The sequence below is a fragment of the Molothrus aeneus genome, chromosome 17 (genome assembly GCF_037042795.1).
Source record: "Molothrus aeneus isolate 106 chromosome 17, BPBGC_Maene_1.0, whole genome shotgun sequence".
In the NCBI taxonomy this organism is placed as follows: domain Eukaryota; kingdom Metazoa; phylum Chordata; class Aves; order Passeriformes; family Icteridae; genus Molothrus; species Molothrus aeneus.
In genome coordinates this window covers 8,661,596-8,684,745 of record NC_089662.1, presented here as the reverse complement: position 1 = coordinate 8,684,745, position 23,150 = coordinate 8,661,596, and the positions used below count along the sequence as shown (strand labels likewise).

At 55.7% G+C, this 23,150-nt stretch overlaps 1 protein-coding gene across 1 annotated transcript; it reads left to right on the top strand.

Moving 5' to 3' along the window:
- The first annotated feature begins 1,005 nt into the window (after positions 1-1,005).
- Positions 1,006-22,687, top strand: UCKL1 (uridine-cytidine kinase 1 like 1). Its single transcript, XM_066561585.1, has 15 exons — positions 1,006-1,087; positions 8,730-8,923; positions 9,422-9,528; positions 9,894-10,064; positions 10,305-10,376; positions 11,822-12,011; positions 12,249-12,310; positions 13,601-13,617; positions 19,712-19,810; positions 20,129-20,222; positions 20,521-20,583; positions 20,898-21,020; positions 21,336-21,443; positions 21,615-21,771; positions 22,316-22,687. Exons 1-15 carry the CDS (start codon positions 1,038-1,040, stop codon positions 22,390-22,392), a joined length of 1,584 nt encoding a protein of 527 aa, XP_066417682.1. The 5' UTR covers positions 1,006-1,037; the 3' UTR covers positions 22,393-22,687.
- Positions 22,688-23,150: the final 463 nt, after the last annotated feature.

Below are 23,150 nucleotides of genomic sequence, written 5' to 3'. Positions count from 1 at the left end.
TGGACATGGGATCCAGGGGGTTTGGATTTGTCCTTCCCGGCAGTGGCTGCTGAGGATGGAGTGTGTGCTCAGCAGCCCAGGGGTGCCCCAAAACCAGGATGGGGAAGGTGAGGAGTGGTGGTGCTTGGCACAGCCAGCACTCCTGGTGCCAGGGGCATCCCAATGCCCACAGCCCCCAGCTCCCATGGTAGAAATCCCCCTAAAGCTGTTTCCAATCCACCCATCCCATCAGCGGCATCCAGCGTGTCCTGGCCACATCCAGCCCAGGACTTCTCCACCCTGGGGAGCTCTGCGGGACCCGGGGCCACCCCCCGGCTCTCCCAGCGTGGGAATAAATCCTCTTCTGCTCCCTAATGGCTTTTTTGGCACGGAACCCAAGGCAGGGACAGATTTAGACTGATCTCTCTGCTGGCTGGGAGCGCTGCCTTTCCCCGCGGGCGCTCTCGCCTCCCCAGGGACGGGTGGGGACCCCGGGAGCGCTGCTCGCCCCCCAGCCCCGAACATTCGACACCACAAACCTCAGCCCCGGGATGGTGCTGAGTCAAACCAGATCCCAGCCAGCGCCCCGGGACCCCCACGGGGCCAGGGTCCTCCCAGCTGTCCCCAGTGCCCAGCGACATTGTCAGAGCCCGGGTCACCCAAACCGCGCTTCCCCCAGCTGCAGGATGGTGGGGGATGCTCTGTGCTGCATCCCTCAGCGTCTTAGGCAGGGATGCTACTGCGGAGCCACCCACAGGTATCCACAGCATCACTCTGAGCCCCACAACACCCAGCCATGCCCAAAACACCCACCTATACCCCAAACACCCACCCGCACCCCACAACCTACCCCTGTGCCCTACAGCACCCAGCCGTGCCCACACGGACCCATCTCCCCGCACAGCTCTCACCCATGAGCACAGCACCCCTCCGTGCCCCCCAGAGTCCCCATCGGTGCCCGGATCCCCCCAAACCCCACCCCTCCATCCCGCACTACAAGTCCCGGGGATCCCCGCGGCAGCGCCGCCCCCGCCGCTCCCGCCTCTCCCCGCAGCACCATGGCCGCGGCCCCGGTGCCCGAGGGGGCTCCGGTGGACCCGCAGGACAGGTAGGACCCCGCTTTCCTTTCCCCGGGGTGATCGCTCCGGGACGGGACCGGCCCCGCGGCGCCCCGGGGCCCCCGGCTCGGGTTCGCCGCCGGTTCGGGGCTTGCGGTGCCGGTCCCGTCCCCCACGGTGCCACTTCCGCGAGTGGGGCCTCCCCGAGCCCATCGCTCCACGAAATCCCTGAGCTTTTCCCACCAACCGTTTCTTCCCACCACCGCTTTATCCGTTGTTTATTTGCATCCTATTTCCCCCCTCCCTTTCGTGTTGTTACCTTTTCCCTTATTTACCTTATTTTATGGTTTTTGCCCTGAATTTCCCAGCTGATAAACCACAGCCTCCCATTTTCCAAGCTTGCTCGCACATGCATCCTCTCCATCAAGATGAAGAGTGGTACAACCTAAACTTTTCCACCCAAAACCCCCATACAGGGTGACTGCCCTCAGTCCCCCCCCCCCCCACACACACACACTCATGTTTCCCCTCTATTTTCCAGCCCCTTTTTCCAGCACAAACCTCAGGGGACTGACTGCTCCCAAACATCAAATATCTGGGAATTGCATTTGGAGCATGACTGGTGCTCCAGGAATGTGGCAAAGCTTACAGGGATGGAGCATCCCTGTATCCCTGCTTGTAGGGTACCAAGACCCCACCAACCCTGGAGTAAGTGCCAAAGCATCCCTTGTGTTCCCGTCCCTCCTGTTCCCGTCCCTCCTGTTCCCATCCCTCCTGTTCCCATCCCTCGTGTTCCCATTCCTCCTGTTCCCATCCCTCCTGTTCCTGTCCCTCCTGTTCCCATCCTGCATGTTCCAGCAGCTAAGCCCATTGCTGGCAGCTGCCTGTGCCCTTCCTCTGAGTGGGTGGTGGATAGCAGGGAGGGTGAGGATGAGGATGAGGATGAGGATGAGGATGGGAGGAAGGAGTCTCCCTGAGTTGTGCTGGTCGAGTGAGGGATGAGTAACTGTGTTGTGTAACAGAGCCCGTCCACCGTGGCTCCCACTTGGTATAAATAGCAACAGATAATTGGGTTTGCAGAGGGAAATGTTTGTCCTTTTGTGGCGAGGGAGCAGAGACCATAACAGAGCTGGAAGCTCTGAGCGTGGAGCTGCTGAGATGAACCATCAGCTCCAGTGGCTCTCGCCAGGACAGAGCTTGGCACAAGGCTGGGTAAACTGGAAATGACGTTCTGTGGGTTCCAGGATGGGCATGGGCCTGACATGTGGCAGTGGGATGGCAGCCAGGTCCCTCCATCCCTTGTGTGGGTTCCTCCACCCCTCAGGCAGGTTCATCCATCCCATGGGCAGGTTCCTTGATCCCTTGGACATGTTCCTCCATTCTTTGGCTGTGTTCCCTCATCCCTTGGGATGGTTTCTTGGACAGGGAAGGCCCAGCCAAGAGCTGGCACTCATGGATCCAGCCCAACTCAGCAATGGAGGAAGCAGGTTTGACCTCCACGCTCCTGTGAGTGCTGCTCCCAGGATGGGATCTGGGAGCAGGATCCTCTCCTGGGAACAGGCATCCTTCCACTGGGGGCTTGGTGTGTCTGCAGCTCTTACACCAATCCAGTGACAGTACTTGTGACCAAATGAGGAAAATCCACATACAGTCCAGCTTCCATCCTTAAATCCCAGGGGAAACCCACCCAGCAGCTGCCAGCACCAGAAGGAAAAGGAGATCCTGGCCTTTGTGCCTGCTTTCCTCTTTTGCCATATTTTAAGTCTGCCATTAGAGGAGGGATTTGCTTAAAAATCACCAGGAAAACCCAGGAATTTCAACTTGTGCAAGAGCTCAGAGGGTGGGAAGGGGCTTGGGAAGCAGAGATTTGTACCAGCAGGAAGGCTCGGTCCCAGCTGGCCTTTGGAGCCAGTGTGCCCCACCTGGGAGCCCAGTGGGAATGGTGGGTGGGATGCTGGGAGAGTTGCTCCTGTGGCCTGGACATTTAACAAAGGCAGGAAAAGTGGCAGCAGGAGCAGGCGATAAGGAACAATATCCCTGGGCCAGGGCTCCTCGCCTGTGTCCCGCATCCCTTTGCTTTTTTGCTTCTTTAATGAGAAGGAACAGAAGTGGCTCCGGAAGAGAATTTTATTTTTAAACTTCTGAGAGAGCTTTTACAGCGAGAAGGGAATCCAGGCAGAGACCAGGGGTGGAAAAGTTCCTTTGATCATCGCTCCCTTCCCTGACTTTGGGACAGCAGCTGCAGCTCATGCTGGGGACAGGTTACCCCAAAACCCTCCTGTCCCTGTCCCATGCCTCAGGACCAGCCCCTCATTTCTGGTTCCCATCAGGTTTCCATCTTTTGAGATGATGCTCTGCAGGTCCCACGGGTGAGCAAGAGCAGGAGGGGTGTCCTGCCAAGTCTGGGAGGCAGTGTGTTTCACCTGCCTCTGGAATAACCTTGATGGCTCGAGGAGGAGGAGGAAAGGGACTTTTTCCATGCTGGCGTCTCACTTGGTGGCCATGGGACTTTGTCTGGGTGCTCTGTGCCCCTGGCAGAGCCTGGCTGCCCTCCTGTGTGCCCTGTGCCACCTCCTCCCTTCCTTGGCAGCCAGAGGCTGTGTGCTGAGGGCAGCTCTGCCCCAGTCTCTGCTTCAGGGTTGGCCTGGACCCCCCCTTGCCATGGTGCCCAACATCTCCCACCTTTGGCTCATGTCCTGCCCTTCAGCAGCCTCCTGGCTCCCTGGCCTTCCTGCAGCTTGCCCAGGCTCCCTGTCCTCCCTGGAGAGGCTGATGCTGGAAGAGGAGCTGGCTGGCCCGGGGGGGCAAGGGCAGCTGGCAGGGAGGGGGTGGCGGGCACAGCCCATGGGATGTTATTCTTAGCCACCGGCAGCCCCGGGGTGTTGAGTTTCACCCACTTGTTTACTCCAGGGCTGAGGGGCAACTCTTGGGGAAACTGAGTGACCGGGGGGACCCTCAGCAAGACCCCCCACCGATGGGAGCCAGGGGAGAGGGGTGAGGGATGGGAGTCCTGGATCAAAAAGCCCTACATGGCCAGCAGCCCCTGGCCCCCAGCCCCAGCTGCTCCACCAGCTGCATCAGGGGTGCTGGCTGGCTGGGTGCCCCCTGCCCTGGGCTCATCCCCCCTGCCCCCTGCAGCCCCCTCCCCAGTGGTGTGGAGAAGTCCCTGGGAACTCACCAGTGCCGGGGGACGTGGATGTCACTGTCCAGGTGCCCTCCCTGCTGAGCCCACAGCCCAGGGCGGCCGAGCACCCTCAGTGCCAGGAGCAGAGGCACTGGGGCTGGTGTTTATTGCCTGTGCTGGGGCAGTGAGGGGAGGTGTCACCTCATCCCCAGCCCCCCTCTTTTTCTTTAATCAAGCCAGTGCTATTAATATCAGGTAATGAACGTAATCTGGAGGTTAAGCTATCCTCTTATGCTGCTGACCGCCCGCAGCTCCCAGAACAGACACTCCCCCTGCTCTGCTCCCTTCTCCTGCCGCCATCTTCCAGCCCCCAGCTCTGCTGGGGCTCTGCCTCACCCCGGCCTTGTGGGACCCTTCAGTGCCCATTCCAGGGGGACACTCCCTCCATGGCTCTGTGCCCCAAGAATCACCCTGGGAGCCCCTCTGGCACAGCCCCTTCCTCACCCTGCTAGTGCCAGAGGCTGCGGGACAGGGGCTGAAGTCTGGGCAGGGACAGGGGGTGACAGCCTCAGTCCAGGATCAGCCCTGGACTGGCAGCAGGGGGACATGAGCAGCCCCCCAGCCTTCTCCAGCGTCCGCATCTCCGGCTGCTGGGCCCTTGGGCCAGATGGAGGGTGAGTTTTGCTTTGGTTTTGGGTGGAATTTGCTGGTTTCCATCTGTTTGTTTGCTGGAGTGAACTCTTGGTGGCTCCTGTCCCAGTCCCTCAGCCCCAATTCCTGTCTGAAAAGATTGGCTTCCCATGGGCTGGGCTGCAGCCAGCTGGGCACCTTAGCAGGCTGTGGGGGGCTGCTGGGGGGTCCATAGGGTGGGAGCTCAGTCAGTGGGGTTGTTTACAGGGTGCAGAGCCCAGGACATGCTCTCCTGTCTGCTGCCAAGTTCAGGTTTGGGGCTGTGCCATCTTTCCTTGCTGCTGTGGGTGCTTTTGGGACCTGCTGCCTTTGCTCTGCCAGCCCAGCATGGATCCAGGGTGGTCAGGGGTCTCTGAAGGCAGTGGGATGCAGAGAGCCTGGGCACAGGACACAGGGATGGTGATGGGAGCACAGTGGGAAGGAGAGGGGTGTCAGTAAATCTGTGCTTGCACTAAGCAGGAGCAAAATTCTTCCTTCATTTGTGCTGGCACAACAGCAGAGCTGGAGAGCCCTTCTCAGGAGCAGGACCCCCCCAGGCTTCCTCTGGGACACTCTGTCACAGCAAAACCCACATTAGAGATAGAAGTGAGCCAAGACACACACTCTGGTTCATCAGCCAAGGTCCAGGTTTATTCTTCCTCACAGCTCAGCCAACAGACTTCAACTGCTCACAGCCTCTGACTACAGCAGGCTCCCACTGTGGGGCTCCCTTGCAGGCTCAAACTGAGCCCACAGCAGACCCCTCACAGCAGCAATTCTCCCTCCCGTTTGGTCAGACCTCCCCCAGCCAGCTCATCCTTATTGGTCACAGCTGTGACCCACTAAGGGCAAGGCTGGTTTTGGTAATTAGCGCAGCTGTGGCTTATCCAGGTGAAGGTTGCCTGTAATTCATTCTCCTACAATGCTCCAGCAAGGATGCAGCACCTGCAAGGAAGGCAAAAAGCATCCCCAAAAGCTGGGGACAGCCTGGAGAAAGCTGGTGGCAGCCAAGGCCTCCAGGAAGGCTTGGCAGGAGAGGGGTTGCCAAGCCCAGGTGATGTTTCCTTTCCTGTTTGTGTGGCTTTGGCACCCCAGGGGTTTGCTCTGCTGGGAGGGGTCCATGTGGGACAAGGACCCTCCTCTGGGCAGAGCAATGGCATTGGCTCCAGCTCTAAACAGAGTCCCATTCTCTGGGGGCTTCACCTTGTGGGTACAGGGCATTGCAGGGGCTTCAGCACTGCTGCAGGGAATTTCTGTAAAGGAGTAGGGAGGAATGGCCAGTGGGGATGGCTGAGATCAGCCAAACCTTTGGAGCAAGAAGAGCCCCTTCCTGGCAAAGGCAGCCGTGGAAAATATCTACAAATCTTGAAGTGTAACATTAGGAGAAAAGGCATGACCTTTGGAGAACTCCAGAACAGCCCTACAGTCCCACAGCCATACTTCTCCCAAATAAATCATGGGAATTGTGGATTTGAGAGGTGTAGAATATCATCTGCCTGTAGAGGATACAGATGTAGATGAGGCGTAGATGTACAGGTTTAGATTATACTGAGAGAAATGTGTAGAATTTTGGTGAAAGTCCAGAATTATTTGGATGAGATAAGGCAGAACACCAACTCTTGGGATGGGATTCAGGTGTTGCATCCCAGAGGAGCCTCAGGTGTGCAGGGGGAGGATGGCTCCACTCGTCTCCCAGGGGTGTGTCCCTGCATCCTGCAGCAATGTCCCTCTCTGGGGGTGCTGCAGGCACCCTGGAGGGCAGAGTGGAGAGATGATGGCAAAGCAAGGTGGGGCTGTGGCTGTAATTCTGGGCACTGGTGGAGTCCAAGCCTCTTCCTGCCTGCCAGGAGCTGGGTGATGTTGATGCTGGTGGGAGCAGAGCTCAGCCTTGCTCCAGCTCCAAAAAACAGAGCTTCATCCAACTCAGAGTCACTTTGGGAATGGTGGCCTGGGTCAGGGTGTGCAGGCTGGCACAGCAGGGCTTGGTGCTGTGTGACACCGAGCAAGGGGCAGAGCAGCCCCACGGGCTCTCCTGTCTCATGGAGGCTGACGTGCAGTCCCACAGGAGGAGCAGCCGAGCTCAGGCTCTGGAGCAGCGCGGTCCCAGGGGAGGGGCTGGGATGTGGATGAAAGGAGCCGCTTTCTGCTGTGGTAAACAACTGTGTTTGTGTCACCTCTGCTTTTATCCAGCTGAAGTGACGTCGTTTGTGCCCCAGCACCAGCCTCTGCTGGCAGCCCCGCTCTGGGAGTAGCAGCACTGGTGGGCAGCAGCTGCTGCAGCATCACCCGTGGGACAGGAGACCCAAACATCCTGCCTGGGTTTGCTTCTCCTCGTGGAAGGAGCCATTTTTCACAGGGAGACACCCCAAAAGGTTTCCTGATGGGTGTCATCTCCTGAGGTTACTTTTAAAGAGTCGTAGTTGGGGTGTCTTGGGCTCCTGGTTGAGCCTGAGCCTGGCAGTGCTTGGAGCTGGCTGTGTGTGCCAGGGATGGGGTGTTGGTGTCCTGAGCTCTTGTGGGGAGCTCCATGAGTGCCCAGCTTAGGGTGGACGTCGGTGGGAGAGCTCCTGTCTCAGGGGCAGGAGCTGCAGCCTCCCTTTTGTCAGCAGGAGTTCAGCAAAGCCAGGCAAATCCCTGTCCCCTTGCCTGCCCCACAGGGATGTGCCAGGGGTAGGGATGGTGTGCTCTGGGCATCCTGCCATGCCCAGGGGGTTTGCCAGGGGGATCCTGCTGTGCCCAGGGGGTTTGTTTGCCATGCAGGGTTGGGGGTTGCCATATCACTTAACACACAGATGGCCCTTCTGAAATTTTGAGCTTTATCTAAAATTGTTCTAAAAAGGCCTGGGGGAGGGAAGGGAATTAATCTTCATACCAAAACAGCTTAAAATCAACCCAAAATCTGTAAAGCCCTGCAGTTTAAGCCCTTTCAAGAGCAAGCCATAACAGAGCAGCAGCAAAGCCCTGCTGGCTGGGCTGGGCTGTACCAAACAGTGATGGCTTGGAGCCAGTGGTGCTCAGATCTATTGATTTCCCTTCCAGCCCAGTCATGGCTGGGGAGAGGAACAGCAGGAGCCAGGAGAGCCCTTTGCACTTTCTCCCAGGGAGCAGACATCCCTCTGGGGCAGCAGAACAGGAGCAGGGAGGAGCAGGCACTGGTATAAATAATCCTCCCTGTCCCTGAGCTGGCCAGGCAGCGGCTGCAGCTTATCTCCTGGCCAGAGGCCACTTATCACCTCCAGGCCACAGCTCTCCTCCTGCCAAGCTGGAAAGGGCTCTGGAGGGTGCCTTGTTCCTCTCCAGCAGGGAAGATAAAGGAGAGTGTTCAGCAGCTCCAGGGCTTTGGGTGAGCTCAAAGCTCTCTCAGCTCCCAAGGCAAAGCTGATGGCTCTGCCCAGCTTGAAGGCTTGTCCCTGGGGGCTCCAGAAGCTTGGGAGAATTATGTCTAGGGTGTGAGTGGAGCACTCAAAGTGGGGAGAGGAAATGGATTGGGGATGGGGGGATGAGGATGGTTGTGCTGTAACCCGTGTGTTTGACTGCTATCCCCAAGAATGGTCCCTGGGTACAGCAGGATGGGTTATTGTCCCCTGGAACACACCCCTCAATGCTTTGAGAGCTCACTGGGGGATTTTTTTCATGCAGACATTCCTCAGACAGCAGGACTTTAGGCATGGATGTTTGCATGGCACCTCTTCCAGTTTAAAATTGCTTCTGTGTGAGAATTCCTGGGTGTTGTCTGTGGCTGTGGGTCACAGAGATGTGGGTGCTGGTAGTGCTGCAGCGGGGCTGCGCTTGGCTGACTTCACCTGTGTGACTCGGGATCCCCAAAGACCCCGCTCCCACACCCCAGGCAGGTGTGTCCTTCCCCACCAGGGTAATTTTTCCCCTCTCTCCCCACGCAGCAGCAGCAGTGCAGAGTCCCTGGACAGGCTGTACCCCGCCGTGGGCTCCTCCAAGCCCCCGCGCAAGCGCACCACCAGCCAGTGCAAGTCGGAGCCGCCGCTGCTGCGCACCAGCAAGAGAACCATCTACACTGCAGGCCGGCCCCCCTGGTACAACGAGCACGGCACGCAGTCCAAGGAGGCCTTTGTCATAGGTGGGTCCCCTCTGCACCCTGCCACCGCTCCCACGGCTCTCCTGGAGATACCAGTGCGAGTCCTGCCCCACCGCATCCTTGGGAATTGGAGGTTGGCTCCAGCCTGGAGAGGAGCAGGGGGACTGCCTGTGGTTAGACTGGGCTGGCTGAACCTCAGAGTGTGCATGGGTTGTAGGAGACCGCGCTCTGCTTCTTTTCCCTCAGCTCCTGCTGCCTGAGCTGTCCCAGGTTCCTAGAGATCCTGGACTGGTTCCCATGCCAGCACTCCCCATGTTACATAACCACCTAACAATGGGTTTCCCAGCTTTTGCTGGGCATGTTGCTGGCAGTTCCAGTACATGCCATTTGACATTTTCCAGGATAATCTCTTGGAGTGCCTGTGACTTCCCTCTTTGGAGGCCCCTCCAGCTTAGTGCAACGGTGCAGGACCTGGGCTCCAGCCTGTGGTGGGAAGGGCTGTGCCTGGGCTTGGTGGCTTCATCACCTTTTCCCTGGCAGGCCTGGGAGGAGGCAGCGCCTCTGGGAAGACCACGGTGGCCACCATGATCATTGAAGCTCTTGATGTGCCATGGGTGGTTCTGCTGTCCATGGACTCCTTCTACAAGGTGAGGCTGCACCCCTGTTGGCCTGGCCAGACTCCTCAATTTGCCATTGCCCAGAGAAGCTGTGGCTGCCCCATCCCTGGAAGCATTCAAGACCATGTTGGACAGGGCTTGGAGCAACCTGTCCTAGTGGAAGGTGTCCCTGCCTATAGCAGGGGGTTGGAATGAGATGAGTTTTAAGGTCCCTTCCAACCCATACCAATCTGGGATTATGTGGTAACCCCTGGTAAGGAAAAACGTTGTAGATTTAGGGACAGCCATGTGGTTTTTCCCTTCCAGTGGCTCTTGAGGGGCAGGGAAGAGTGACTGGGCACAGCAGAGGGGAGGGAAGTGCCCAGCCATGTGCCCTAAGCTGTGCTCTGTGGCAGGTGCTAACCAAGCAGCAGCAGGAGCAGGCAGCCAGCAACGACTTCAACTTTGACCACCCCGACGCCTTCGACTTTGACCTCATCATCGCCACCCTGAAGAAGCTGAAGCAAGGCAAGAGTGTCAAGATCCCCATCTACGACTTCACCACCCACAGCCGGAAGAAGGAATGGGTATGGGACACCGAGGGGGGTGGGACAAGGTGGGGATGGCCAGGGCAGGACAGGGGGGGAGCCAAGTGCACCCCTCCAGCCCCTGCTCTGTGCAGTCTGATTGGTGCTGTCACCCCCTGCTCTGTGCCTGGGTGCGTTTTTTGGGTGAGCTGTCACAGTCACAACCCAGAGAGATCTCCTGGGACAGGGCACCTCTGACCAGATGTTCTGTGCCTAACCACATCCATTTTGACTCCACAGAAAACCCTCTATGGCGCCAATGTGATTATCTTTGAAGGCATCATGGCATTTGCAGACAAGGAGCTCCTGAAGGTGAGGAAAGGTTTTGAAGCAGATCCAGGGAGAGATGGTGGGAGGATGCTCTCTCCTGAGGTCCTGCAGCAGGGAGGTTACCTTCTCTTCCAGGTTACACCAGATGCTGCAGCACTTCCCCAGGTAGGAGGAATAGGGTTTGACTCTCAGCAGCCGGGGAAGAGCCCCTGGCAGAGGTCAAGTGTTTCAGCAAATAGCTCAGTCTCAGCTGGTGCATAAACACAACTAGAAATAGCCCACCTCCACACTGCATGCTGCAGTTTCCACAGCCAGGGGCAAAGTCTGCTGAACTTCTACTGCACAGAGCCTGGTGTTCCTAGCATGGAATCATCCAGCACTTCAGGCTCTCTTGGGGATTATTTGGATATATCATAGGATCACAGAATGGTTTGGGTTGGAAGGGACCTTAAAGCTCATCTTGTTCCACCCCCTGCCATGGGCAGGGACACCTTCCATGAGACCAGGTTGCTCCAAGCCCTGTCCAGTCTAGCCATGAACATTTTCAGGAATGGGGCACCCACAGCTTCTCTGGGCACCCTGTGCTAGGGCCTCACCACTCTCACAGGGGCAAATTTCTTCTCAATATCTCATCTAACCCTTTCCTCTGGCATTGTGAAGCCACTTCCCCTTGTTCTGTAACTTAAAGCCCTTTTCCAAAGTCCCTCTCCACCTCTCTTGGAGCTTCTTTGGATACTGGAAGGGGCTTTGAGGTCTCTCCAGAGCCTTCTCTTCTCCAGACTGTACAGCTCTCTCAGCCTGTCTCCATCCCTCAGAGCATCTTTGCAGCCCTGACAAATGCTGCAGCAGGCAGTGAGCCATACACAGACTTAGCCAAGCTCTGTCTGAAAAGTTTCCTCCCCGGCCAAGTGAGAGCTTGGGTTGCACTTTCCTGGAGCAAGGATGACCTCCAGTGGACAGCTGGGTGAGAATCTCCCAGGAGACTCCACTCAGCATCCCCACTCCTGCCTCTTGCAGTTAAGGACAGTCATGAGCTGCCCTGCTGTGCTGGGCTCCTTTCCAGCATTAATTCCCTGCCTGTGGGAGAGGCTTGGAATGAAATGATCTTTAAAGTCCTTTCTGATTCAAACCATCCAAGGATTCTTTGATTAAGAAGCCAGTGCTTGGTGTGTGTCACAGACAGTCACTCCTCATCTCCTCCTTGCTCTTAAATAACATCCAGCAAGGTGTTGGAGCTGGTTAGCAGTAGGGGCAGAGTTTGGAGCAGGACAGGTCTCAGGGGACACGAGAATAAGGTGGCAGCAGGGGGCTCACAGCAGCACCAGCCAGGTTCCAGGGAAAAGCTCCGCTCAGGCTGGAGCAGAGCAGAGCCAGGCCCTGTTAAACACATACTGGGCTGGGCTCAGCCCCACTTGGGGCAACAGGCGAAGGTGGGTTGAGTCCCACACCTGACCAGGTGGGATTTATCCCCTCCCCTCTCCTTTCAGCTCTTGGATCTGAAGATATTTGTGGACACGGACTCGGACATCCGCCTGGTGCGCCGCCTGCGCAGGGACATCAGCGAGCGGGGCCGCGACATCGAGGGCGTCATCAAGCAGTACAACAAGTTTGTCAAGCCTGCCTTTGACCAGTACATCCAGCCCACCATGAGGCTGGCTGACATCGTTGTGCCCCGAGGTACCTGCCCAGGACCGTCCTCAGGGGCACCCCTGACAGCACTCAGAGACCCCAGCCCCCTGCCCTCAGCTCTGGCCTTTGTGGTTTCCTGAACCCTAACCCCAAGTGTAACCCTAATGGACATGGTTTAGTGATGGGCTTGGCAGTGCTGATTTAGTGGTTGGACTCAATCTTAGAGGGCTTTTCCAATCTTTACAATTCTGATTCTGTGATTCTTTTGCTTTTTGGTCACCTCAGGGAGTGGAAACACTGTGGCCATCGACCTGATTGTTCAGCACGTCCACAGCCAGCTGGAAGAGGTGAGAGCTGCCTGGTGTGTGGGTGGTGAGGGGGGTTCACAGCCTTGCTGTGCTCTGGGTGCCCAGGTGGGAATGGCCTGCCTTCTCCTGTGCTCCAGGTGTGGGAGTTCCTGTGAACTCCTCTCAGCCCTCTCCCGCAGCCCAGTGAAGGAAACTGCCTTCTCCCTGTGCTCTGGTTGGTCCTGGCTCCTCTGCCAGCTGTGGTCCAGCTGCAGCTTCCTTCCCTCCCTGGGACAGCAAGTCATGAGGGGACAAACCATCCACCCTTCCATGATCCAAGGGATGTGTCCCCCTGCCTGCAGCCCTCCCAGGGCCAGCATTGCCCCAAACCCTCCACTGCTCTTGGGCTTCTCCTCTTCCCCCCATGCAGACACTGCTGCACAGTCTTTCCAGTCAGGAGCACACTTCTCCTCTTCTGTGCTGTGTGCAGCTCCTGGGTTCCAAAACTCAAAGTCTTGTCATGTTTGAGCCCCAATCCAGGCACATGCTCCATCACTTCCCCACTGCTGGCTTTAAGTCTTCTCCTGTTTGTCCTGGGCCAGTCCTTACCTGTGGTTTGGGACTCTGCAATGAACTGATGGCATTTTGTGTTGCTGTCCCCGAGCAGCAGAGTCTCCTCCCACCCCATAGCTTTGGTGATGTTTCAGTCATGGAAATGCTCAGAGTGATGTCCTGGGAAGTGCAGGGAGTGTGACCTGGGTATAGACGCACTGGAAAGTAAAGGGCTTGATTCTTTCAAGTCTTTTTTTGGAGCTCCCAGGTGGCAGGAGCTGCTCAGCCCTAGGATGGGAGCTGGCATGCCTTGGCATCCAGCTTCCTGTGCCTGCTCAGGAGGGACTGCCCTTGCAAAGGTGTCTTGACACTTTCCTCCTCCTGGAGTACCTGGCTGCCTGAACTCCCAGCACCAAACTCTGGTTGGGAGGGTGGTTTCTAAACCCTCGGTCACAGGAAGAAGGCTGGAAGCCCCAGCATCTCTGCTGGTGCCAGGCTGAGAAGGGCACCCAGCCCTGAGGCAGAGTCCAGGAAAGGGGAATGGCTGTTTCCCCCAGCTCCTGGGATCCAGCCAGGGAATACCACAGCAAACCCAGCACCCCCAGGGTGCCACTGTGAGCCAGGCAAGGGGTTGGCTTGGGGAGGGCTTTCCTAACCTGGGGAGGGGAAGAAGGGCAAAAAGGCTGCATGTGAATTCAGGAAAATACTCCTATTTTTCCTTTTCTTTTATCTTGAAACGACCCTGGTGTTGACAATGCTTAATACCGGTTGCGTTGTGTCTTTGTGTTGCTGCCGCAGCGTGAACTCAGTGTCAGGTAAGAGCCCTCACTGTGTCCTGTGTGTGCAGCCCAGGCATTTCCAATGCCAGGCACTGCTTGGCCTCACCCCACCCACAGCAGGACCAGCAGAGTGCATGGCCTTGTCACCCCCATGGTGACAAAGGCCACTTGCCCTTAGCTTTGGGATGGCAGGGACAGGGCTGCTCCCCAGGGAGGTACTGCCAGCCTGAGTGCAGACCCCTGAGGCTGGGACAGGGACAGGTTTGTAGCTGGGGATCTCCAGTCTCTGCTTTTATCCTGAGATTCTCTTTTGCTTCTCTTCATCCTCTAAAATGAACGATTTTCAGAGCCCCTTTCCATCCCTGATGATTAAAGATCATTAAACATCAATTATTAGATTAGTCAAAGCATCTTGAAAAAAGGGTGGAGAGTGACTTTTTAAATGGGCAGATAGTGATAGGATGAGGGGGAACAGTTTCAAACTAAAGGGAGGACAAATTTAGATTGGGTAATAGGAAGAAGTTCTTCTTGTGAGGGTGCTGAGGCCCTGGCACAGGTTGCCCAGTGGTGATGTGGCTGCCCCATCCCTGGAAGTGTCCAAGGCCAGGTTGGATGGGGCTTGGAGCAGCCTGGGATAGTGGAAGGTGTCCCTGCCTTTGGCATGGAGTTGATGTAAGATGCTCTTTGAGGGTGGTGGGAGCCCTGGGCCCCTCACTGCACACAGGAATCTGCCTGGAGGCACCCAAAGGAGCGTGGCACCTTCACATGGCCAGAGGTACCAACTTTCCCACAGATTTGGAGGATGCAGAACCTTTTCTGGAGGACTGAGAAAATCCTGCTGCCTAAGTCCAGCAGTATTTCTAAATTCTCAGTATCTGCAGGCGATGCCATAACATATATGCTGAATTACTTAACCTCTTCAGCATGGGGCCCCAGATGGGACTTCAGCTCTCCTGCTTCCATTAAGAAGCCACCTAGGCTTTCAGGTATTCTTTCAGGGAGCAGAGGGAATGCATTACTGAGGAGGGGTTTCCATTTAGATCTCCATCATTGCATGGAGATACTCAACTCAAGTAACCTTATGATTTACATTTGGCATACAATGAGCTTTTAAAATAACTGAGATGAACATGGAAAAGGCTCTGCTTTACTTATTTCTGCCTCAGCCAGGCACTTCCTAGACTAGACAAGTGGATGTTTTATTTTATTTCCCTTTGCTTGTTTAACACCCTGGGGCCTGATATTTCCATACAGACACGTAAGCTTCCCTCTGTGTCTGGAGGTCCAGGTGGGAAAGTGCTCTTTAGTATGAAGAGAAATTTGTGGCTTTAATAATGGCAGGAATAACATCAGAGAGGAGACTAATATGTGTGCAAATAGGAATGTGTATATAGAGACAGATAGATTCTTAAACACACATAAAATTTCCTTTCTCCTCCTTAATCAAAGGGTTGCTCAGTACAAGTGATATTCTTCTGCGCTTAAAAATTGGGTATTTAATATATCCATACAGTATTAGAGATTTTATGATAGCAAGTTTGGAAAGGTAACTCTGACCTCCAGAAACACCTCTGTGATCACCACACTCACAGGTGGTTTTATGTTCTGATTAAAGCTTCCATTTATGCCTTTGACTGAAAATCTGGAAAAAAATTCCTGCAAAAACCCAAATCTGTTGCTGCTGCTGGAGGCCCAGTGCTTTACTGCTGCTGTGGTTTCCCCCAGCGCTGCTGTCTCTGCAAGAGGAGTGGGGTGGACGGAGAGTCACATTGAGTGAGATGTGCCTGGCAAACACAGGCTTTTCATCACATCACAACAGAAACAATTCCCCATCCTCTTGTCTGGAATGGCTCCATCTAAATGTCACGGTTGTTCTGAAGTCACTGCTGTTTGGCAGTGGTGGGGACACAGGGAGGGCTTTGTGCTGGTAGGATAAAACCTGAATGCTCAGATCTGGCCCCAGTCCCAGGTGTCTCTGTGGCCCTTGTGCTCCAGGGCTGCCTCTCCTGGCCAAGCGACCGTCTGGGACAGGCAGGGAGTGCCTTTCCCCACTCAGGTGGGTGAATTCTGGGGGGTTTAAAGCAAGTGATGCCTTCCTTGGACATGCAAGGCTTGTTTTCATTCTGAAACCACTGGCTCCTGAGGAGCATGCTTGCCTTTCCAGTTAATCCCTCAGAGCACAGCTTGGACCTTAGCATTCTTAGGATATTTCCTGTCCAGCTTCCCCCCTGTTTGACTGTGCTCACGCTGGAGATGTGGTTCCATCCCAGCACTCCCAGGTGGGTGTTCCTCCTGGAGCCTGGCAGCAGGAGCTGGAGCAGCCAGCCCATGCTGAGGCTCAGTGCTCCCAGCCCAGCCTGTTCTCCATCCCTCCTGCCACGCTCTCAGCATCCAGCCCCGCTCCTGGAGCCGCCGCTCTTCCCAGCCCGTTCCCCTGGCCAATCAATATTCCCCACCCCCAAGGTCCCGATCAGCTTGGCGTGCCCTTTGCCAATTGTGTCTTTAAATATCAACCCGTGGCGCAGTTTAATAGCCCTTGTTTGAAATGTCAGCCCTGAAAGGCAGCCGTGTACGTGTTTGAAATGCCTTGACTGCATCATCTCCTTTGTAGCTGGATGTCTCTTGTCTGCTTCCTGCTCGATAGCATGTTCCACAAAGAGCCAAGGATGCTCCCTGAAGCCTTCCTGGGAGATGGTCACCCCTTTCTCTCTCTCTGTCTCTCTCTCTTTCTTCTTCTTTCTATTTTATTTTCTCTTTAAAGCCTTTGTTCTCAGGGGGAAAAAATAAGTTTCCAAAATAAGACGTTTTCTTGACGTGCTCATGGCTGCCCGTCTGGATGTTCCGTCACAGTCCGGTGTTGGCAGGGAGGGACAGGAGGCATCACAGTCCCTCCTTCCCTCCCAGGATGGGCAGGGAGTGACACAGAGGATGGCTGCTGGAAGGGCTGAGCTCTTTCCTCAGCCTGCAGGCCCTCTCCAGTCATGGTGAGCCCAGGGCAGGTCCAGGTGAGCCCAGGGGAAGGAAAGTCGTCCCTGCAGGTGGTGTTCTGTTCAGAGCCTGGTTTCTCTCCACATTTCCAGTGGTTTTGGCTTTCAGTGTTCTCCAAGACTTGGAGATCATCATCAGGCAGGAGGGGGACACCCCTGGAAGCCCACAAGCATTTTGCCTGGGAGCAGGGCAGGTTGGATGAAGGATTTTTAGATTGGGCAAAGGTTTTTGGCCTTGAGTGCCTGTGTTTGCTCTGAGCTTGCATTGGAGCCCTCAGTGAGGGTTTGGCATGAGCCCTGGAAGTGTTGAGAACAAGGTTGGATGGGGCTTGGAGCAACCTGGTCTATTGGAAGCTGTCCCTGCCTGTGGCAGGGAGGATGGAATGAGCTGATCTTGAAGGCTCCTTCTCATCCAAATCATTCTAGCATTCTATCGTTGTATGTCCCTCCAAACTCCAAGAGCCACCATTGCAGTGTGGTACTACCTGGGACCCAGGTGGGACAGTGTCCCCGCTGTGGCTCCAGGACAGTGAGAGCTGACAGTTCTTTTCCCCCATGGAGCCAGGAGTGAAGCCAGTGCTGTGGAGAGCAGTGGTGACATGCCTTGGTCACCAGGGGAGGAGTGCTGTGTCTGCACAGTGCAGGTCCAAGAGCCGTTGATCAATTAGGGGATTTTTTCCCCCTCTGACTAATGACAGTGCTTTCTCCTCTGTTTCATGTCATGTTTGTCCCTCTCCTCTTAAACTCTGGGTGTCTCCTGTCTTGTCTCCCCTGAACATCCCTCCCACCGGGTGACCAGAGGAAGCTGCGCTGGGATATGTGAGGAGACAAATGCTTATGGCAGTGTTTGGTTGTGACTAACAGCAGGGATGGGCGAGGGCTGTGCAGGGTGAGCTGCCTCACTAACCCTGCCAGGGCACCTTGGGGCACACAGCTCATGGGGTCCTGCTTTGCTGGGGCTATGTGTGGGCCAGACAGAGGTAGGGGCACTGGAAAGAGAAGCTTTATCCCAAAAATGGGAGCTGTTTCCCCAGAAAGCACCATGGGGAGACCCTCACAACACTGAGTGGCTTCCGAGCAGGGTGGTATCCAGACCTCCCTGTCCCCACACTGCGTGGGTGTTGAAGGAAGGTGGGCAAAACTTGGTGACAGAATGCTGACAGCATTTCTTGGGGGTCTCCAAGTTGACAGCTTGGGATGCCGGGGAGGAGTTCCCACTGCTCATGGAGGTTGGAAAACCCTTGGTATCTCTGGCAGGGAGCAGGAGTCAGGTCACACTGTGACAGGAGAGGGGCTGCCCATTCCGCTGGCATGGTGGGATGCTGTGACATGGACCTGGCAGCAATGGAGGGGAAAAGTGCCAGTAGCAAGCTCAGTCCTGTGCTCCTTGGTGAGCTGTGGTGATTGGAGATGACCCAAACAGCTCCTCTGGTTTAGGTGACAGCAGTTTTTCACCCGGGCAAACCCAGCCAGGGCCATGTGCAGGTGTGTGGCTCTGTGTTGGGGGCCTGTCTCTGCCCCATAAAGCAGGTGAGCTGGCAGCCCCCATGCCAGCACTAGTGTTTTCCCAAGGGCCTCACCACCACATGTTGGCATCCCAGGAGTGAGAGGGGTTTAGGCAGGGCTGTGCCCCCAGGATCTGTCTCCAGGCCAGCTCTGGCACGAGAGGGAAGGGAGGGCTGTGGGTGCTGCCAGCAGGGAGCGTCTCCAAGGGCTTCTAACCCATGGGACAGCGACTAACAGAGTGAGCTCGCTTCACTGACAGCAGGGCTGGGGCCTTGAGGGCTGCTTGTCCCAACCTGCAATGGGGTCTGCACACAGCAGGCAAGCCCACGAAGGAACCATAACCCATCCATGCTCTCTGCATGGCTGCCAGCTCTCCTGGAGTGTTCCCTGCATGGGGCTCTTGGCTGCTACAGAGGAGTGGAGCTGGTAAAGCAAGAAGGAGCCCTTAAGTACCCACAGACCTTGGGAATGTCTCATTTGGTGTTGGTTGGCCAAGACCAGGAGATGGCTGTGTGGATGGAGGCCTCAAGCTCTGCCCTCCTCCATGCCTATCCATCTTCTCTGTCTTCCTCTCTGCTTGCGTGCCTTTGTGTGCCATTAATCCAGGTTTCTGCTTGATTTGAAATCTTAATCATGCAGTGCTTTCATTTGCTCTCTTCTCTGCCTCCCTGACATCTCTGTGTTTTTTGCTGGATGCAGCCACTGGCACGTGTGTGATCTGACGTGTGGCTTTCCAACCCCAGCCCTCCTCCCAGACAAAGTTGCTTGTCCATCCTGCCCAGCCTTGTGGAAGCCAAATGTGACCTTCTTCTCATTACTGCCACTCTCACAGGGAGAAGTGACTAATGGGGCTCCATTGTGCACTTCCCTGTGAATGGTGTTCCCTTGATCCCAGAATAGCTCCCAGCCCTATTCGTTATGTGGAATGAGTCACACAGAGCCAGTCCTGTCCAGCCATAAAGTCTTGAAGCTGTTCCCAATTTGGAATGGCCCAAGTGGTCTCTAAAATAGTCACATTCCAGATATGTGCCAGCCTGGCTGCCTGTCCAATTCCTTGTGGCATCTGGCACTTGTAGGTCAGAGACAGCTACAACAGCCCCTCCTCACCCCATGAGTCCAAGATCCATCAATAGATAACTGACTCTGGAACAGGAGAAGGTTCTGATTTTATTTTCTACTTTCTTCCCAAACAATGGAAACCAAGACGGGCCAGACACCTTCAGAGAAGCTGTGGCTGCCCCATCCCTGGAAGTGCTTAAGGCCAGGTTGGATGAGGCTTGGATTAACCTGGTCTAGTGGAAGGTGTCCCTGCCCACGGCACAGGGCTGGAACAAGATGGTCTTTAAAGTCCTTTCCAACCCAAACCACTCTATGATCCTGGGTGAGCTGTCCAGCAGGAAGGGCAGGCCCTTGTGCTGCAAGGTCACCCTAACTCCAGTGGCCCTGGTTTGTGGGTGCAGGTCCCTTTGCCATGGCAGGGACCAGGCGAGGCTAGCTGCTCACTCAGTTCAGCTGGATGGCCTGTGTGTGTGTTTGCAGTGAGAGATGACATCTGGGAGGATGGCTCTGGCCATGTTATGTGCTCCACCCTTTGGGCAGCCTTCCCCAGACCTTCTGACCATGTGTTTGGTTTTCAGGGCTGCCCTGGCCTCTGCCCACCAGTGCCACCCCCTTCCTCAGACCCTCAGTGTGCTGAAGAGCACCCCTCAGGTGAGGGGCATGCACACCATCATCAGGTAAAGCCCCTGCTGTGGCTCTTGGGGTGGGATGGGGCTCAGCTGCTGATGGGATGGGCTGGCCTGTCTTTGGGCTTCCCAATCCCACTTTTGCCTATCAGTATGGCTTGGAGACAGAATAGGGCAGATGGTGGTGTCCCCTGCATAGAGGAGCTTGCCAACAGTTTTTCTGCTTTTTACCTTGAAACAGACAGCACAGTTTCAGGCTCAGATGGTGCAAACAAGAACCAGGAAAGGGCAGGGACTGCCAGACCTCTGCCAGCATCTCCTGGGACATGTTTTGGTCCAGAGCTGATGTTGCCTTTCCCTCCCCTCTAGAAACAAGGAGACCAGCAGAGACGAGTTCATTTTCTACTCCAAAAGGTTGATGCGGTTGCTGATTGAGCACGCGCTCTCCCTGCTCCCGTTCCAGGTGGGTTCATGGCTGTAGGTGCTGGGTTTCCTCTCTGATTCCTAACCCTCAACTGCTGGGGAGCCAGGACAGTCCTGGTGCTGCTCATCCAACTTTCCCCATGAACCAGTCCTTTCAACCCTCGGATTAAAACGCACCAGGACTCCCCAAGGCCATGGAGCAATGCTGTAGCCCTGGGTGATAATTCTTTATTCAGCCTTGGTGTCCAAGGCTCCAGCCCCTGCAGCTTGCTGACTCCAGGGCTCCTGTGAGAGCCACATCAGAGCCCCCGGTAACTCTTCTCACATGTTTTTTGTAGAGTTGCACAGTCCAGACCCCTCAGGGACATGACTACGAAGGGAGGACATACAGTGGGAAGCAAGTAAGTGGAAGCCATTGAGACCTGCCTCATGGGGGTTCACTGGAAGCCCTGGCTGCCATCAGGCTGGGTTTGGTGCCTGCTATCATGAGTATGACACCCTGTACCACCAGGAAAGGCAGACTGGTGACCAAGGGTGCCATCAGCAGTGTCACTGTGCCACTCATGCCCTCTCACTGAGAGTAGCCTGGGAGAAGCACAGCCCTCTTGGAATGGATGTGCTTTTAGTTTGCCCATTAGAGTTCCCTGCTGCTGAGACCCAGTGTGGGGTGGTGGCAGCTCCTACCCCGTGTAACCACCCTGTGCATGTGCTGCAGATCACCGGGGTGTCCATCCTGCGGGCGGGAGAGACCATGGAGCCGGCGCTGCGCGCGGTGTGCAAGGACGTCCGCATCGGCACCATCCTCATCCAGACCAACTGCAACACCGGCGAGCCAGAGGTAAGGCCCTGGGCTGCTCAGGACATCTCTTGGTGTTAACCTGTGTGCAGGCTGGGGCCGTGGCTCAGGTGTTCCCTGTCAGCCCTTCAGTGAGCCAGCAGTTTGTCTTGGCAGAGGTTGAGTGCTGTGGAAGCTGCTCAGGTGGGTTTTGCCAGCAGGCTTGTACACACAGGGGCTGGTTTGTGCTGGCTCCGAGCTGACAGCCAGGGTCCAGAGACAGAGAGGGAGGAGGGATCCTTCACTCCTCAAAGGGAAGGGCTCAGGTTGTTCCATTTGCCTGCAGCCTCTAAGCTGCTCTCTCTCTCCTGCACCCAGCTCCACTACCTGCGGCTGCCGAAGGACATCAGCGAAGACCACGTCATCCTGATGGACTGCACGGTGTCCACGGGCGCTGCGGCCATGATGGCAGTGAGGGTGCTGCTGGTACGGACGGGTCAGGCAGGGGGTTTGCTCTGGAGCAGCCTGCAGAGCACCAGCCACAGCCATGCTGAGGGGATGTGCCTGGAACTGACTCCTCTGCGGGAACAAGGGTGTCAGGGCACACGGCACAGGCTGGGGTAGTCACCCTGAGCTATCCCTGTGCATTTCCTGTAGGATCATGATGTCCCAGAGGACAAGATCTTCCTGCTGTCCCTGCTCATGGCAGAGATGGGTGTCCACTCGGTGGCCTATGCGTTCCCCCGGGTGAAGATCATCACCACGGCTGTGGACAAGAAGGTGAACGACCTCTTTCGGATAATCCCTGGCATTGGTGAGTATCCTGCTAGGAAGGACTTGTGCTGAGGGGATTTTTAGTGCTTCTGGTGGGGAGAGCACATGGTTGTCAGCAGCAGTTTAGGTCTGGCCTCAAATTACCCAGAGCCCCACTGCCCTCATGGGTCCTGCTGCCAGCTGGGTGTCAGGATCACCATGCTGGGTCTGGGAGCTGCAGGGCAGCCATTGCCTTGTCAGCAGCAGGAGCCATTCCACATGCCATGACCCCTAGGCAGAGAAGTCAGGCTGGGACAGCTGGAGCAGTCTTGTGCCCACCTCTTTCCCTAAACTGCCACCTTCCACAAGTTCACCCAAAATAAGCTCACTGTGTTCTGTCCTCACCTCTACTGTGCCAGGAAACACCTTCCACCGGGTGGTAAACCAGCCTACAGGCTGCTCCACTTTTGCTGCCACTCAAGTTTTCCTGCTGTTCAAGCCGTCAGATAAACCTGTTCTGGTCCCCTTGCTGTGATGAGGACAGGCAGCAGGATGGGTCTCAAGGCTCCCCCAGTGCTGCACTCTGACTCTGTGTCTCCCCACAGGGAATTTTGGAGATCGGTACTTCGGGACGGATGCTCCTCCTGACTGGAGCGACGATGAGGATGCTCTCAGCACTTAGCTGGATGTGGAGGTGCCTCTGGCACCAGGCAGCTTCAGCACCGCACCTTAACCCCTCTGTCCAGTGCAGATTTCTCCTTCCTCTCACCAAGCATAGATATTTTTTTCAAATCTTACATTGGAGATCTAGGGCATATTTTTTCAGAGAAACGTAAATCCTAGTTTGACTTTATGGGCAGTTGCGTGTCCCAGCATAGAGCGGAGTTAATTTATTTTAATTTAAATATTTGCCTATATAACTTATTGGAGATATTTTATAAAGAACAATAATAAATTTTTTCTCTGGTTTTCTTGAACTGAGCCATTCTTTGTCATTTCCCATGGGTGCCTAGAAGGATTTGTGACCCTTTAAGACTACAGTCCTGGGAGGGGAGATGCCATGAGCAGTGGTGGGAGGTCAAGAGTACCACACCTTCAATCCAAATGAAGACTTGGTACCAGAGTACAGGTTTCCCTCCTGCCTGAAGGGAGACCAAAGCTATTATAGAGTGTCCAAATGAGCTACACAAGGATGATGAAGGATCTGGAGGGAAAGCCATATGGGGAGCAGCTGAGGTCACTTGGTTTGTTCAGCCTGGAGGAGACTGAGGGGAGAAACCGTCAGGATCTGCAGCTTCCTCCTGAAGGAGGTGGAGGGGCAGTCACTGATCTCTGTATATGACCAGGGACAGGGCCTGAGGGAACATCTGGAGCTGTGTCATGGGATGTTTTACGTTGGATATTAGGAAAACATTCTTCCCCCCCGCCCAGAGGGTGCTT